Consider the following 17,299-nt stretch of genomic DNA (forward strand, 5'->3'; position numbering starts at 1 on the left):
ACTAATTCTTTCCTGTTCTATGTATTGGACGTTGACATTTGCTCGCAGACAAGAGATGTCCATGATAGTTTGCTGGCAGTGCTTGTTGTAATTTATGGAGCAAAATATTTTAAATAATTCACATGACTGGCACAGTGGTCTAATATTGAGAAATGCAACTGAGTAATGATGTAGAGAGGCAGTTTTACATGGCTTAAACTGGTCTGTGATTGACTGATGGGATATTTTTGTCCAATGCTGTGAATAATGTAATGATGTGGAGATGCCGGCGTTGGACTGGGGTGAGCACAGTACGAAGTCTTACAACACCAGGTTAAAGTCCAACAGGTTTGTTTCGATGTCACTAGCTTTCGGAGCGCTGCTCCTTCCTCAGGTGAATGAAGAGATCTGTTCCAGAAACACATATATAGACAAATTCAAAGATGCCAAACAATGCTAGGAATGCGAGCATTAGCAGGTGATTAAATCTTTACACAGGATACACAAGTGACATCGAAACAAACCTGCTGGACTTTAACCTGGTGTTGTAAGACTTCGTACTGTGCTCACCCCAGTCCAACGCCGGCATCTCCACATCATGGCTACCATCGACACCGCAAACTGCCGGCTCAAAGTGGAGAGGATCTCCAGGAAGATCGCGCATATAGACACTGACATTAAGTTTCTACAAAGATGCAAGAAAGCAGACAAGATCCCGAAAGGGCTACAGATCACAAACCCACTCAAGTCGACCTACAACACCGACTTCGCTGAGAGACTCTGCCGTCGCACCTCTCTCACACTCCTCAACCACCTCGTCCGCCAGCTCTACAGCAGACGACGCAACCTGGAAACCAAGATAGAGGCCATATTCTCAACTTGCGCTCAGGATGCAGCAGACCAGCTGCGGAACACCGCCAAACAGATGAGACAACAATACTATGCCACCTCTATGCATACCAAGAACAGAAAGCTTGAGAAACTTGGCATCACCACCGGCAGCAACCAAGCCACCCCCGGTGTCACAGTAGAAAACAATACAGGGAAATCTATTGTCAACTTGTCAGACTACACCCTTCAACCAGACGAAATCGAAGTCCTCCGCAGAGGGCTTAATTTCTGCACCACCACCAAAATGGACCCCATCAGTCTCGCGGCAGACACGGAGGAATTCATCAGGCGAATGAGGCTCCGGGAATTCTTCCACAGACCCCAAGAGGCCAACAGCGAACCCAAGCAGACTACCAATGAACCGGAACAGCAGACCGAGAGATCTGCGTTGCGGCAACCGAAGAGGAAAGAGTCGAATTGGACCCCAACGGAAGGCCGCTGCCTTAGACTCGACATGTATGCTCAAGCCGTCAGGAGTCGCGTCAATGCCAGATTCATCAGTCGCATTCACAAGATAGCCCCGAACGTCACCCAAGCACAACGCAATGCCATCCGCGCTCTCAAGACCAACTACAGCATCGTCATCAAACCAGCAGACAAAGGGGGGGCCACTGTCGTACTGAACAGAACGGACTACTGCAAAGAAGTATACCGACAACTGAACAACCAAGAACAATACAGACAGTTACCCGCAGATCCGACCAAGGAACACATCCGCCAACTTAACAGACTGATCAAGACCTTGGATCCAGATCTTCAGAGCACCCTACGTGCTCTCATCCCACGTACTCCCCGCATTGGAGATCTCTACTGCCTCCCAAAAATACATAAGGCCAACACACCAGGCCGCCCTATCGTTTCAGGCAATGGGACCCTGTGTGAGAACCTCTCTGGCTACATCGAGGGCATCTTGAAACCCATCGTACAAGGTACACCCAGCTTCTGTCGCGACACGACGGACTTCCTACAGAAACTCAGCACCCATGGACCAGTTGAACCAGGAACATTCCTCGTCACAATGGACGTCTCGGCACTCTACACCAGCATCCCCCATGACGACGGCATTGCTGCAACAGCCTCAGTACTCAACACCGACAACTGCCAATCTCCAGACGCAATTCTGCAACTCATCCGCTTCATTCTGGATCACAACGTCTTCACCTTCGACAACAAGTTCTTCATCCAGACGCACGGAACAGCCATGGGGACCAAATTCGCACCCCAATACGCCAACATCTTCATGCACAAGTTTGAACAGGACCTACTCACCGCACAGGACCTTCAACCGATGTTATACACCAGATACATCGATGACATTTTTTTCCTTTGGACCCACGGCGAAGAATCGCTGAAACGACTACACGATGACATTAATAAGTTCCATCCAACCATCAGACTCACCATGGACTACTCTCCAAAATCAGTTGCATTCTTGGACACACTCGTTTCCATCAAGGACGGTCACCTCAGCACTTAGCTTTTCCGCAAACCCACGGATAACCTCATGATGCTCCACTTCTCCAGCTTCCACCCTAAACACATTAAAGAAGCCATCCCCTATGGACTAGCGCTCCGTATACACAGGATCTGCTCAGACGAGGAGGAGCGTAACAGACATCTACAGACGTTGAAAGATGCCCTCGTACGAACGGGATATGGCACTCGACTCATCGATCGACAGTTCCAACGCGCCACAGCGAAAAACCGGACAGACCTCCTCAGAAGACAAACATGGGACACAACCGACAGAATACCCTTCGTCGTCCAGTACTTCCCCGGAGCGGAGAAACTACGTCATCTTCTTCACAGCCTTCAACACGTCATTGATGACGATGAACATCTTGCCAAGGTCATCCCCACACCCCCACTACTTGCCTTCAAACAACCGCGCAACCTCAAACGAACCATTGTGTGCAGCAAACTACCCAGTCTTCAGAACAGTGACCACGACACCACACAACCCTGTCATGGCAATCTCTGCAAGACGTGCCAGATCATCGACATGGATACCACTATTACACGTGAGAACACCACCCACCAGGTATGCGGTACATACTCGTGCGACTCGGCCAACGTTGTCTACCTCATATGCTGCAGGAAAGGATGTCCCGAAGCGTGGTACATTGGCGAGGCCATGCAGACGCTGCGACAACGAATGAACGGACATCGCGCAACAATCACCAGGCAGGAATGTTCCCTTCCAGTCGGGGAACACTTCAGCAGTCAAGGGCATTCAGCCTCTGATCTCCGGGTAAGCGTTCTCCAAGGCGGCCTTCAGGACCCGCGACAACGCAGAATCGCCGAGCAGAAACTTATAGCCAAGTTCCGCACACATGAGTGCGGCCTCAACCGGGACCTGGGATTCATGTCACATTACATTCATCCCCCACCATCTGGCCTGCGAAATCCTACCAACTGTCCTGGCTTGAGACAATTCACACCTCTTTAACCTGGGGTTACCCCATCTCTGGATCTGTAAAGATTTAATCACCTGCTAATGCTCGCATTCCTAGCATTGTTTGGCATCTTTGAATTTGTCTATATACGTGTTTCTGGAACAGACCTCTTCATTCACCTGAGGAAGGAGCAGCGCTCCGAAAGCTAGTGACATCGAAACAAACCTGTTGGACTTTAACCTGGTGTTGTAAGACTTCGTACTGTGAATAATGTAAGACAAAGTTAAATGCTAAAAACAACAGCGTAGTCAGCGTGTGGGGTGAGCAGATAAATTAACAGAACTGTTCTGATGAATATTTAAACCTGAAACATTATTTGTATGCTTTTTCTCCACAGATGCTGGCATAGCCCAAGTGTTTATAACATTTGCTGGTTTTATTTCTGCTTTTGACAATTTCAGAGCTTTAACTTATTTAATTGGTTAAGTAGCTTGCGATTGATGTTTTGTAATGTCGAGGTTTGATCCGCCAATTAAAAAGATTTGGAACTACATTTTAGTGGGTTGTAGTTAAGCTTTCAAAGCAGCAGAATCACTGAATTTCAGCATTATGACTGAATTTAGATAACCCTGTGATAATGTTCCACTCCATAAGTAAATCAGTTTTCTATCTTTGAACAATTTCACCACCTCCCTTTTAAGTTGCACACCTGGCAGGGGACAAACCGCCACGCACAAGAAGCAGCCCTATGTGCAAGGGTGTGCTGCAGTTTTAACGGGGTCAGCGCTGCAAAGGGAAGTTAGAAGGAATGTTGCTACCCACTGTCTTGCTATATCCCCTAATGTGCAGAAATACATCCTAATCAGATCATCTTTTAATACAAATTCCCATTTTAATTGAAAAATATACACCAGTTTAGGTGCCACAAAAATAAACGTAACCCAAGTGGCCTCTGCTTCAAATGAACCTGATTTAGGAATGATAATTTGGTGTATATATATTTTTTTTGGGACATGCAATTTTATTGATTTTTAATGTCTTATATCTTATAGGATGCTGAGGGAGAACATGCCCGGAGGGCTATGCAACGCGTTGGTGGTGGTTCGTACCCTGGTGGACCTGGACCAGATATGGGTACGCCAATTGTTAATTTGCCACCAAATCTTGTCAACAACCCAAATATCCCCCCCGAGGTTCTCACTGCTCTGCAGGCTGGAAGACTTTTACCAACTGTATTTGTTGCTAATGTGAGTATATAATTTTTCTAATTTTCCTTAAATTGGAACACTATTGTGCTGTTTTGAACTTCTGTTTAACTACCTCTTTTTGTATTTAGCTTGACTTTAAAGTGGGTTGGAAGAAGCTGAAAGAAGTATTTTCCATGGCTGGGACAGTAAAACGTGCCGATATCAAAGAAGATAAGGACGGCAAGAGTCGTGGAATAGGAACTGTGATTTTTGAACAGTCCCTTGAAGCCGTTCAAGCTATCTGTATCTTTTCCCCACATCTGATCATTAAGTCAGATAACATGCTTTGCAAATATTTTTGGAGATAATGTTCAAAATCTCTGAATCTGCACTACTTTAATGGCGAAGCCTTGATTGTTTTGATTGTTTTTAGATGTTATGGTGGAATTCAAATAGATATCCAAGCCAAGAGGCTTAGGGCATGATTCAACTAATTGGTAACCAAGTCCCGTAACAAATGCGTTTAACCGAGTGTTTCCTAGTGCTTGCAGTGCTGAGAAACATGACTATACAAAACACAACCCGCGTTGTATTAGGGGCCTCCAGGGGGGGAACGCGACCGAGGCCGCGCTCAGCCCCATTTTGTACACTTGGGAGCTCTGCTCGCCGGAACTCCCCAGTATAGCGAGCGATTGGGATACCATTTTTTAAATGGCATCCCGATCTCTGATGTCCCTGGCTCCCTTGTAATAATTATTGTCACAAGTAGGTTTACATTAACACTGCAATGAAGTTGCTGTGAAAATCCCCGAGTCGCCACACTGCGGTGCCTGTCCGGGTACACTGAAGGAGAATTCAGAATGTCCAATTTACCTAACAGCACGTCTTTCGGGACTTGTGGACACCCCCAGCCCGATTGTTTGTGTGTGTGTGTGTGTGTGCAAAAATTGCTAGTGTGGCACCCTGGCAGTGCACCTTGGCGCTGGCACCAGGTGGCACTTCAAGGTACCAGGGCACCACCCTGCTCCAAGGGCATGCAGCTGGTGGCCTCCGATTCCCTGGGCGACCCCCATGAGTGCAGTGCTGTCTGGTCCCCATAAGTGGATAGATCCCAAAGCCTCCGGTACCTCGGGAATCTGCACATTAAAGTGAGACTAGCTGTCTCGCATAAATATGCAGATTTTCCAAAAAGTGATCCCGCCCACAATGAGCGCGAATTACATCGGAACGTCTCGCAAGATCACGTTAGATCTTGTGAGCCGGGTAGATCCCAGAAGCGGGGTCTCCCGGCTTTTATCGGTCACGCTGTGCTGATTTTCAGGCGCAGCGTGGCAATTGGATCAAGCTCTAAGAATTTTCTAAAGTGGGGCATCGATGTTCACTGCTGGGCAGATAATTCGGCTCAATTATTTTGCCTACAAGATTTCTTCTGCAAGTGTGTGCTTCATTAGTTGTCCAAAGGCATTGCTATTCCTCATTGTGAGTTTTGAAATGCTGATTTTTATGCTTTAGCTGCTCGTCAGCTCTCTGGTCAGTAGCTGAAAATTATTGAATTTATTATCTGAAAAGGAGCCTCAATTTTTATTCTGAAGAAGCAAGTGCACACATCGGAAATTTCTGCATTTGGGTGGAATAGTAAGTTGTGTTATGCTCTTGCAGTTTGTCATTTGAACCTTTTCCAGATGTATATTCCTTTGTTTTGTATTACAAAATGTGTCATGAGTGAAGAAAATCAGCATATTGCGTGTCCCTCATGACATAAAATGGTGAAAACTACCAGCTTGCATACTAATGAACATACTGGCAAAAGGGAAACTGACCAAAGGGCAAGAATAAAACAATCTAGTCTGATATTGATGGCCTTTTTATTGCCCATTGCTGTTTACCTTGGATCATAGGTGGTACTTTATATAATTAGGCAGTAGTCTGGTTAGGACTGCATGACCAAATACAATTGATGTGAAATAATTGGTTTTGACATGTAAAGTAACTTTCTATGGGTATATCTGCCATATAATAAACCTGTGTTATGTACAAGTAATGTACATTTATTGGAGTTTGTAATAGATACGTCCCTTGCAATTTATGTTTCTCATAAATAGTCAAGATCCTTTTACAGAATTGGGCACCATCAGTTTGTTACTCGTCCTTAACTTGTTTACAGCAATGTTCAATGGACAGCTTCTGTTTGACAGACCAATGCATGTGAAAATGGTAAGATTTAATTACATTGTTATAACGATGATGTGAAGGAGCTTGGAAATAGTTCTTCAATTACAACTACTTTTTTTAAAAATACAGGATGATAGATCTGTTCCACATGATGACTTTCGTTCCATGGATAACAAGACTCCACAATTGCCTCGTAAGTCTAATACAAGATACTGTAATAACTATAGAAGAAAGTTTGGATATGTACCACAATAGTGCATTAGTACACAAATAGATTTGCATAGTACCTCTAATATACTGATTTTATGCCTGCTGTTTAATTTCAGGTGGACTTGGAGGTATTGGAATGGGACTCGGACCTGGTGGCCAGCCTATAGCTTCAAATCGAATGAATATGAACAGTGCAATGGGAAATATGGGATCTGGAGGTATGAAACCTGAATGAGAATGGGAGGTTGTATACCATACTGTGTAACATAGTTAAATATTTTTATTTACATTTTAACATCTTAACATTAAAAAAAAAACAATGCACCTCTTTCTCTCTCTCTCTCTCCACCTCCACCACCCCTTGGCAGCAACAAGGTGTCCAAAATATAAAGTAAGCAACCCCCACCCCAATCTCTGACCGAACCCTCTGCCACCCTCTGTGCAAATTTTACTTTTTCCCCAAGGCCAAAAACTCCACAGGTCCCCCAGCCACACCGAGGCACTGGGAGGAGAGGCTGACCTCCACCCAAACAGGACCTGACTACGAGCCATGAGGTGAAGGCAAAATATCTGTCCCTACTCCGGTCTGCAACTCTGCCTGGTCCGGCACCCTGAATATGGCTTCCAGGGGACCTGGCTCCAGTTCCATGTGCAGAACCTCAGACATGGTACTGAAAACTGACCCTCAATAAACATAGTTAAATAGAAGGATATAATTCAGCATGGTGGCGCAGTGGTTAGCACTGCTGCCTCACGGTGCCAAGGCCCGGGTTCGATCCCAGACCCGGGTCACTGTCCGTGAGGAGTTTGCACGTTCTCCCCGTGTCTGTTTGGGTCTCATCCCAACAACCTAAAAATATGTGCAGGGTAAGTGAATGGTGACGCTAAATTGCCCCTTAATTGAGGGGGGGGGGGGGGAAAGAGAATTGGGTACTCAGAAATTTGTTTTTGAAAATAAGCATATAATTATTACTAAACTTCTTGTCTTAGGAGTTGGAATGGATGGGCCATCCTATGGGGGAATGAACAGAATGGGCGGAGGTGAGCTTTCTGTCTTAAGAACCCAAAACTTTTTACGTGTCAGTTAAATTATCTTTTATTACAAGTCTTTTTTTCCCCCCCTCCAACCTTAAGGAATGACTGGTCCCAGTGGTTTCAGCAGTGGAATGGACGTAATGAACAACATGGGAGGATATGGTGGTGGTGGCATGGGAAATATGGGTCGAATGGCAGGTAATTCTTTTTCTCTCTGCTTGTCTTGAGGCTTTTACTTGTCTTGAGGCTTTTACTATCTTTGGTAAGTTTCGTGATCTTTTATTTCTTTGCCACAGGTATGGGTACGATGGATGACTTCAGAGGAAATATGGCCGCAGGAATGGGAAACATGGGAGGAATGGGTGGAAATATGGGAGGAATGGGCAGCAACATGAGTGCCGTTGGAGGCATGGGCAGCAGCGTAGGTGGAATGGGAAGCAATATAGGAGGTAAAGGTTTTCTTTTACTATTTGCTGTATTTCAATGTATGTGTTTAAAATTTTACAGTTGTCACTTCAACTTACTGTTGGTGTACTCATGAATGAATATCAAAACTAAATCACAATATGCAATTCCCCAAATGTTTGAGTGTATGCACTGAATATCTGAAACGTAAACCCAGGTTGATTTAATGTTTTGTGTAAAGTTAATTAAAGGTAGTGTACCAAGTGGTTTTGGTGCCTGTGAGGTTTTTTTCGAGAGAAAAATGGGTCTTTACCTGTTTCTCATCACTTTCCAGCAACCCCTTTCTGGACATTCCCATGTGAATGTTGGAGCAACACTGAATCAGACTGGGTTATGTTGTATATGATTAGCTTCTGAACAGCAGGACCTAATGTCATACTGTATGATTCCATGGGACTAACTACTATGAAGAGCAAGCTTAACCTCTCGGCTACTTAAATTGGATATATAACTCTCACCACATCAAGATTTTCATAAGTATGGAAACTGTTCTGTAAACATAACATAAATATCTACAAGTGGGGGAAAACGTCCAGAAGATTTCTGTTTTCTGCACAAACTCAACTTAAAGTATTTTTTTTTTAACTGCATTGCATTTCAAATTTTCTATATCCTTTCCAGATATGTACCGTGCCGGAATGGGGTCAACTGGCATGGGAGGTAGTTTTGATCGAGACTTTGGAAGAAGTGACATGGGCATGAACCGTGGCTTTGGTGACTCATTTGGAGGAATGGGTAAGAAACCAAAGACACTTTTACTGTGTGTATGATATATAGATTCCTACTATGCAGAAGGAGGCCACTTAGCCCATCAAGTCTGCACCAACTCTCCAAAGGAGCACCTTACCTAGGCCCCCTCTCCCTGTCCGAACCTTTTAGACACGAAAGAGCAATTTACCATGGTAAATCTGGTTTCCTCCCACCTAAGCTACACAGCTTTGGACGGTGGGAGGAAACCAGAGCCCTCGGAAGAAATCCACACCGATACGGGAGAATGTGCAACCTCCACGCAGTCCGTCACCCACGTTTGGAATCGAACCTGGGTCCCTAGTGTTGTGAGGCAGCAATCCTAGCCACCGTGCTGCCCATGTAGTTGCATGCTGTGTACATTGCTTGCCAAAATTAAGACTAAGGAAAAGATGTGCCATTTAAAATGTTCTTGTGATTCATTTGAAGAACAAAATCTTTCAAACTCCATTTTCTGTCTTGCAAGTTATTGCATTGTTTTGATTGCATTATTTTTGAGGGTTCAGTGCGAGTCTTTGAATGATCCAAGAATGAGAACTTACAAGACCAATCCGCTTAAAAATTTGCATGAGTTATAAAGGAGTCGATTGTAATTTTCTTGAATAACATCAGAGTTCTTTTGACCTGGAAGCAGGTCTAACAGGAAGGAAGTTTTGAAAAAAAAAACCCAAAACAGGCCATATTGCTGGAAGATGAAAAAGAGAGCCACAAGCAGAGGAGCTAGGCGATCAGTGCATAAATGCAGAGAGAAAGCAGACATAGAAAGTGAAACACAATATTTTTGTGAGGTGAAGAAGCAAATAGCTCTCAGGAGACATGTTTGGCAGAAAATGAGATGGAAGGCTTTGGAGCTCTATTTAAAAAGTCCATAATCTGGAAAGCTGAGTGAATAGCTTAAAGATGCTCAAGAGCTGGGTGTCTTTCTCAGAAAGTGGTCAAACCGTAAACAGGGGTGTTAATGGTTGGATGGTGGAAAAGGAACTTGCAACCCAAGGGAGAGAGGGTTCCTAGAAGTGCAACTTACTGATGATCGGGCAGCATGGTGGCGCAGTGGTTAGTACTGCTGCCTCACGGCGTCGAGGTCTCTGGTTCGATCCCGGCTCTCTGTCACTGTCCATGTGGTGTTTGCACATTCTCCGTGTTTGCGTGGGTTTCACCCCACAACCCAAATGTGCAGGGTAGGTGGATTGGCCATGCTAAATTGCCCCTTGATTGGAAAAATGCCTCCAGACATCTTAATACACCAAACAACCCTTACAACTCTGACCTGCGTGAATAAAGAACAGCATATTGCATAGCGTTACGTAGTGCTACATGTGTTCAGGAAGTGATGCTGTTGGTTGTGCAAGGAATATCTTTGTTTAAAAAGTCAAATTTGGCTTTATTGGTATAATTTGTCCATAAATTCATGTGTAATTTGCATTGGTTCTGATTTCGTAAGTAAAAGTAAAACACGGAGAAGTGTTGCTAATAAAAGGCTTTCTGAAATTGGCTTTGTTACTCTTGAAAGATTGGATGGTGAAGAGTCACACTGGTGCAACAGAGTTCCTTTTCACAGCACTGCTGAGGGACATCGTTGGCAAATATGTGATATCACATTGGGTGCCCAAAATGGTTTGTTCCATTCCCTGGCCCTAATCTCATTTTACGGAGTGCAGAAATTACCTCCAGTCATTTGAAAAATTATAACTGTTGACAGTCACAATTAGTTGTTGACAGTCAAAATATGTTTGGTGTTGATATCTCCTGTCAGTAAAATCATTTGCACCTTAATCTAATTCCTTTTTATGTACTGTCTCTGAAGAAATCAAAGATATTACTTCCGTGGAGCTGAAAAATGAAATAATTTTCCAAGTATTTTCTTTTTTGTTTTCTTCAGCAACTTAACACTTGTATGCCTTTTTCTCATGTAAAGTGAGAAGAGATGCATGAACTATTGGTAATGTATTTGAAGAGGTTTCCACCTTATTTGGCACTCTTGAGGTTTCACCTTATTTGGCAATCGTGATTCAAGTTTAAGAATTGAGAAATACAACCCGGTATTTTAATAATTTGCTTTTTTTTTTGTGTGACTACAAATTGGTCTAATTGCTTTTGCGAAGTGTGAAAATTCTACTTTCACTAATTAGTTGTATAAATGTTTTTAATTGGTTTTGTTCTCTTTAGGAGGTGGAATGGGTGGAGGTCTTGGAGGAAGCATGGGAGGTGGAATGGGCACCACTGGCATGGGCCCCATGGCATCTGGATTGGGTAAGTTTTGATTCTTAATTGTGGGGGTGTTTAACATTTTGAATGGCCTTCCAATCTGGAATTAGCGCAAAGTATGTGGAAGACAGTGTGTCAAACCATTTGTTTTTTCAAACTGCACTGGGAGATTTCCACTTTTTGATGTGATGTCTTTGCTTAGGTGTATTGACCAATAAACACAGTAATATGTTCCAAATTGGAGATTGTTTGGGATGGAGGGGAAAGACTTGAGAATTGAGGTACCTTTGTGATAATTAAGCTATGGATAGCTTGGTCTGTTAGCACAAACAATACAATTACTATTGAATATATTTTGCATTGAAATTGTTGGGGACAGGGTAAAATCTGGATGAGAATGTAGTCCATTCTAGCTTTCTCTGGTGGCTTTGGAAAAGGTTTGCCTTTACAAAAATGTCAATTACTGTATCTGCCTTGAACATACTTAACGACCCAACCTCTACAGCAGTGAAGAATTCCACAGATTCACTAAATCCTCCTCATCTCTATCCTTTTTGTTTATTTTTAGAAATTTAAAGTACCCAATTGTTTTTCCAATTAAGGAGCAATTTAGTGTGGTCAATCCACCTACCCTACACATCTTTGGGTTGTGGGGGCGAAACCCACACAAACACGTGGAAAATGTGCGAACTCCACACTGACAGTGACCCAGTGCTACCACTGCGCCACCGTGCTGCCCCCTCATCTCTTATCTTAAATGGGTGACCCCTTACTCTTTGACTTGTAATCATATCACGTCTTTCACAACCTTGAACACCCCAGGTGCTTTACAGTCATTGGAAGTATTTAGTGCAGTCACTGTTGTAATGTAGGAAACTCTGCAGCTAATTTGTGTACAACAAAGTACAACAACTGTGACGAGATGACAACCAGATGGTTGAGAGATAAATATTGGCCAGGACATGGGTGAACTCCTGCTCTTTTTGAGTAGTGCCAGAGGATCTTTTATGCCTACCTGAGAGGGCAGCTGGTGTCTTGGCTTAACATCTCAACTGAAAGCATTCTGACATAGTCAGTCCAGATTATGTACTCTAGACTCAGGAGGGCCTAAACCTTCTGACTCTGAAGCAAGAGTGCTATCACTGAGCTAAGGCAGAATGTAAGATCATTTGGGATATCACTCAAAATATTGAATTCTGCTACTAAAAAGGCCTTCTTTTTGTTCCAATTTGCATCATAGGTGGTGGAATGCCTGCTATGAACAGTATGGCAGGAGGCATGGCAATGGGTATGGATCGCATGGGTTCCAGCCTTGACCGAATGGGAACTGGAATGGGAGTAGGACTTGACAGGAGTATGGACATGGATCGTGGATTTGGAAGCTTGAACACTGGATCAATGGGAAGTGGATTGAGAGACCGTGGAAGTGGGTTTCGAGGCTGCCAGATTTTTGCAAGAAATGTAAGCAGCAACTTATTTTTAAAACTTTTCCCTTTTATATGAAAAGAGTCACGTGCACGTATAACAATTGTAAATACGTTTTCAGCTTCCATATGATCTAACATGGCAGAAGCTAAAGGAAAAGTTCAGTCAGTGTGGTGAGTGTTTATCCAGTCCTGTTATTTTATCCTAATGTTCCCGCTAGTGATATGGGAAGATTGATTTTCTAGGTGTTGTCTTTTAGGTCACGTGATGTTTGCTGAAATAAAAATGGAAAATGGCAAGTCCAAGGGTTGTGGGACCGTGCGTTTTGATTCCCCAGAAGCAGCAGAGAAAGCCTGCAGAATGATGAATGGCACAAAGATCAGTGGGAGAGAGATAGATGTGCGCATGGATCGTAACGCATGAATGAAAACCATGTGATGTACAGAAAAACACGGCATGTCTGATTAGCTTTATTGTTCTGCTTTTTGTTTTGTACCAAAATGATTTCCAACAGCTTAGTGGAAGCTTACATGTTGTGTGAGCTATACTGTAATTTTAAAGATTGCCAACCTTTGTAATTGAATATTGAGACTGTTGTATGTTTACGTAATTTCTGTTATCAATGTCTGATTTTTTTATATATATAATAGACAACATATCGCTGGTCACTTCTGTTTGAATGGTAAACTGTTTTTAATAAAATGTTGTCTGACTTAAATTGTTACTAAAATCTGTCACTTAAATTTATTTATAGTGTCATTATGACATTACATAATTAGCACTTCTAATTCATACAGCCAATTAACATTTAATTGTACAATTTCATGCCACTATTCCTCTTTCTCTCCTTCCCCCCCCCCCCAAAGAATTGTCTCGTCTTTATTGGGGAAGTACCAGGCCTCTGTTAAATTATTAACTGAGTATGGTGTTGCTCTCTTGCAACAGCTCTCTTGCAACGTGTTCCTACTACTCGGTTCTTGCCCAGCCCCCATTAGAATAACTTCTCTCTGTTGGTGTCAATTTGAAACTCCACAAGCTTTGGATATGGGTTACTTTGAATTAATTGTTAGTGATGATCTTTTCATCTGTAGATGTTAACCTTGATTGCTTCCATTTTGGCCAAAGTTGGTGAACTCTATGCACAACTCTTGGTATGAAAGTAGCTCCTCTTAGTCTAAAATACGTACTTTGTTTAGTACTTTCATTTTTTTTGTACTCTTCACAGAAAATCCCTTTAGATCTTGTAGCTTCAAAGCTACATGTCCAGTCAGTTACAGGATAAAACCAGGTTATTTTGTTCAGTTTTAAGAAGGTCATGTAAACATTAGCAAGACTGAAAAACATGGATGAAAGAATGAGGGAAAAAGAAAATCACAACTCAACCTATTCAGAGCTTTTACTTTGGTTAGGTAACTGCAAGCATTATTTCATTTTAAACTCATTTTAAAGATTTTTGCATTCGTATCTAGAAAAGATCATACAGAATACTTGCATTTTGTTTATTGTAAACTCAAGCTAAATTCTGTTGCATTTGAAGCTTGCAAAATATTATGAATTCGGTGGTGTTCATTTTCAGCAATATTTGTTCGCCAACTGCTCTTTTGAAAGTGACCTTCCTGACCCCTGAATATTATTTCATTCCAATGAATGGTGTGTTATTTCCCCTCTGAATAACAAAGGTCTTTATGCTTGGCTAAATTTTGTCTGAACATGTGGATTAAGGAGAGTAGGAACCTTTCCTTATCAAGAATCTATCTACCTGTGCCTTAAAGTTATTCAAGGACTCTACTACCTCAACCACCTTTTTGAGGAAGAAAATTCCAAAGTGTCTCAACCCTCAGGGGAACATATTTTCCTCATCTCTCCTAAATGGGTGACCCCTTATTTTGAAGTGGCCCTGAAATCGCAGTCTAGCACTAATAGAAACTACTGGTACCTCTAACAAACTATTTCAACGGAAGAAAAATTGATCGATTCACACTTGTCCAGGCATTTCCGGAATCATTTCTATTAGGAACACACTCTTGTTAAATCAGATTCTTGCATCCAAATTCTGCATTCAAAATAGTCCAGAGCAAGCTGTTTAAATCAATTGCAACTTGCATTTTAATAGCACCTTTGCTGCAAAACATCCCACAGTGCTTCATAGGAGTTGAAACAAAAATTGACGGAACTAAAGATGGACATGTTCGAAAGGGTCACTTGGTCAATGAGGTAGATTTTAAGAAGTGTCTTTGAGATATTTAGGGAGGGAAAGATACAACTTTGGGATGAAGGCAAGGTGGTTTGGGGTAAAGGACATTATTGCACAAGAGGTTACAGTTGGAGGAGATTAGAGATTTGTAAACCAGGCTGGGAGTTTTAAAACATGCTGGTGGCCTGAAAGCATATGTAGGTCTGTAAGAACAGGTGAACATCACTTGATGCGAATTGGCAGCAAGGAGTTCTAAATGAACAAGTTCACGTGGGATGGGTGGTCATTGGAACAGTCGAGTCTGGCTGAGGCAGTCGGATGGCGAGGATATGGATGGCATGGTAGCACAGTGCTAATTTTTAAGAACAATAGTGTCGGCCTTGGTGATTAATTTGGCACATCTAGGCCTGCATGTCAGCAAAGCAGTCCGATACCAATGTGATTAGAATTTGAACCTAACATCTTTTGGATAATGTCACAAAGTGGCAGCAAGTAGTTGAGAATAGAGCGATGGGAAGATGAGCCAGTGCAGAAAGAGCACCCGACGGCCCACTCAACGCCCTATCCCCATAACCCCACCTAACCTAGCTGTGATTGGACAAGCAAGAATGAAACTAAACCAGGTCAGTCCTGCTCTCTGGATGATGGGGAGGTATTGGAAATGGATGGTGTGGTTAGCTGAAAGGGTGCAGACAGGGATAAAAATGAGAGCAAGTCATTTGTGACTGATTATGGCTGTCATTGGGTGGAGACATGGTTGAAATGGGAGTTCTGGAAAAGGTGGTCACAGATTTGATAGATAATGACTGTGTTAAGTGACCTGAGTGGAAAGGGAGGTTACAGATGATGGAGTTGATAGCACTTGTCATCCTCAACCTCAGTTAAATTATTTTAAAAGGGGAAACAAACATTTTAAAACATCTGGTTATAAATTTGTCATAATTGCACCATTAGTCACATGTCCTTATGAGACTGTTGCCCAGGATTCCCAGTTCATTTAGGATGGAGATGGTGAGAAAAACCACATAAGCAAACAAACATGTTGCCCCAAGTTTCTTGTCTAATTTCCATCCATTAACTTTAATCGCCACAAATATGAAGATAATCGAAAGGAGGAGGGAAGCTGTTGTGTAGGTCATGCCATTGCTGTTCACTTTTACAGGTGCTGCGTCAACAAATGCAGTTTTAATAAACCAGGGTATGCCAAGACACAGCATATCAAATACGTTGGAACCTACAATGTTTGACATTGCCATATCGCCTTTGCCTGTGAGTTGAAGGAGAAAAAAATTGTTTTATCATAATATTAAAGCAATCGCATTCCAATATTCCACTTTCAGATTGTACCTTTGAGTATCACAAGTGTAATCTGACAAACAGACAGTGTACGGAATGGTGATTAAAAATGGAACAGTGACAAAGTTTGGTAAAAGGTGAAGGCCTTTTAAATAGAGGGGCAGAGTTTACGAAGACAAATAATCTTTACTAGTGTTGCATGTAGGCTTACATTAACACTGCAATAAAGTTACTGCGAAAATCTAGTCGTCACACTTTGGGTCCACTGAGGGAGAATTCAGAATGTCCAATTCACCTATGTAGCCATGTAAAATGGCTGTGTTCCGATTAATCTGGCCAAAACCCAGTTTAAAATGGCTAACCCGAAAGACTGCTGGGGAAAGCAGCTAAGAAGACACAAGCAGGCAGCTGCAGACAGTATTGCATATTCGGCTCTGGGAAGTTAGCCCAGATCGATACTCAGGGCTATCAACAGCCCATCAACCCAGGTATTTGCAGATGCATTCAGGACTGTTTGCAGCCCATCTGTTCAGACATCCACAGTTAAATCGGCTATCCCCGGGAACAATTGCAACATATTAGCAATTGAATACCGGACCAGACCTGTCAGCGCCTGCAGTGGCCGAAACAGACAGGTGAGCGACCACCCCCCGATCGAGGAATCGCCTCACCATTGGACACATCGACCCCAGAGATTGGGGACAGATCCAATCACTTGGGACTCAGGGTCAAGGGCCGCCCCGGGAGGCGGGAAGCCCCTGGGCCCTATAAAAGTGAGGGTCCAAGTTCAGATCTCTCTCTCTTCGCCGGCTCGAGACCTTCGCAAGACCAGCCACCGGCAACAGTAAGTTTGAATCCAGCGATCGCTATCCGGTAGAGACATCTAGCCACCGACCTGTAGCAGCCTTTTGAATCCCGTGGGCCAGGTTTGATTGGACAAGCCATTCGTTTCCCTGACCTGGTGGGCTCTTCCTAAGTTAAGTATTGGCCAGTAGTGATAGGTTTATTATATAAATAGTAGTATTAGGGTATTAATATTGCTTGTACATAATAAATGACCGTTGTTTTAATCCTTACTAAGCGGTGTGCTGTATTAT

The 17,299-nt window shown here is 43.0% G+C and overlaps 2 protein-coding genes across 2 annotated transcripts in view; one reads left to right on the forward strand and one right to left on the reverse strand.

Moving 5' to 3' along the window:
• LOC140387475 (myelin expression factor 2-like) overlaps positions 1–13,430 on the forward strand; it is a 28,135-nt gene extending 14,705 nt beyond the window's left edge. Inside the window, exons 6-18 of the mRNA XM_072470601.1 lie at positions 4,319–4,513; positions 4,603–4,756; positions 6,618–6,667; positions 6,755–6,818; positions 6,952–7,053; positions 7,826–7,876; positions 7,970–8,068; positions 8,167–8,319; positions 8,957–9,070; positions 11,249–11,332; positions 12,528–12,748; positions 12,834–12,885; positions 12,972–13,430. Coding sequence (XP_072326702.1) covers positions 4,319–4,513; positions 4,603–4,756; positions 6,618–6,667; positions 6,755–6,818; positions 6,952–7,053; positions 7,826–7,876; positions 7,970–8,068; positions 8,167–8,319; positions 8,957–9,070; positions 11,249–11,332; positions 12,528–12,748; positions 12,834–12,885; positions 12,972–13,135 — 1,503 coding nt within the window. The 3' untranslated portion in view covers positions 13,136–13,430. The remainder of the gene's footprint in view (positions 1–4,318; positions 4,514–4,602; positions 4,757–6,617; positions 6,668–6,754; positions 6,819–6,951; positions 7,054–7,825; positions 7,877–7,969; positions 8,069–8,166; positions 8,320–8,956; positions 9,071–11,248; positions 11,333–12,527; positions 12,749–12,833; positions 12,886–12,971) is intronic.
• Positions 13,431–13,581: 151 nt separating this feature from the next.
• The window catches only part of slc24a5 (solute carrier family 24 member 5), an 83,659-nt gene continuing 79,941 nt past the window's right edge, over positions 13,582–17,299 (reverse strand). Inside the window, exon 9 of the mRNA XM_072470602.1 lies at positions 13,582–16,173. Coding sequence (XP_072326703.1) covers positions 15,857–16,173 — 317 coding nt within the window. The 3' untranslated portion in view covers positions 13,582–15,856. The remainder of the gene's footprint in view (positions 16,174–17,299) is intronic.

The sequence above is a fragment of the Scyliorhinus torazame genome, chromosome 12, assembly GCF_047496885.1.
Source record: "Scyliorhinus torazame isolate Kashiwa2021f chromosome 12, sScyTor2.1, whole genome shotgun sequence".
In the NCBI taxonomy this organism is placed as follows: domain Eukaryota; kingdom Metazoa; phylum Chordata; class Chondrichthyes; order Carcharhiniformes; family Scyliorhinidae; genus Scyliorhinus; species Scyliorhinus torazame.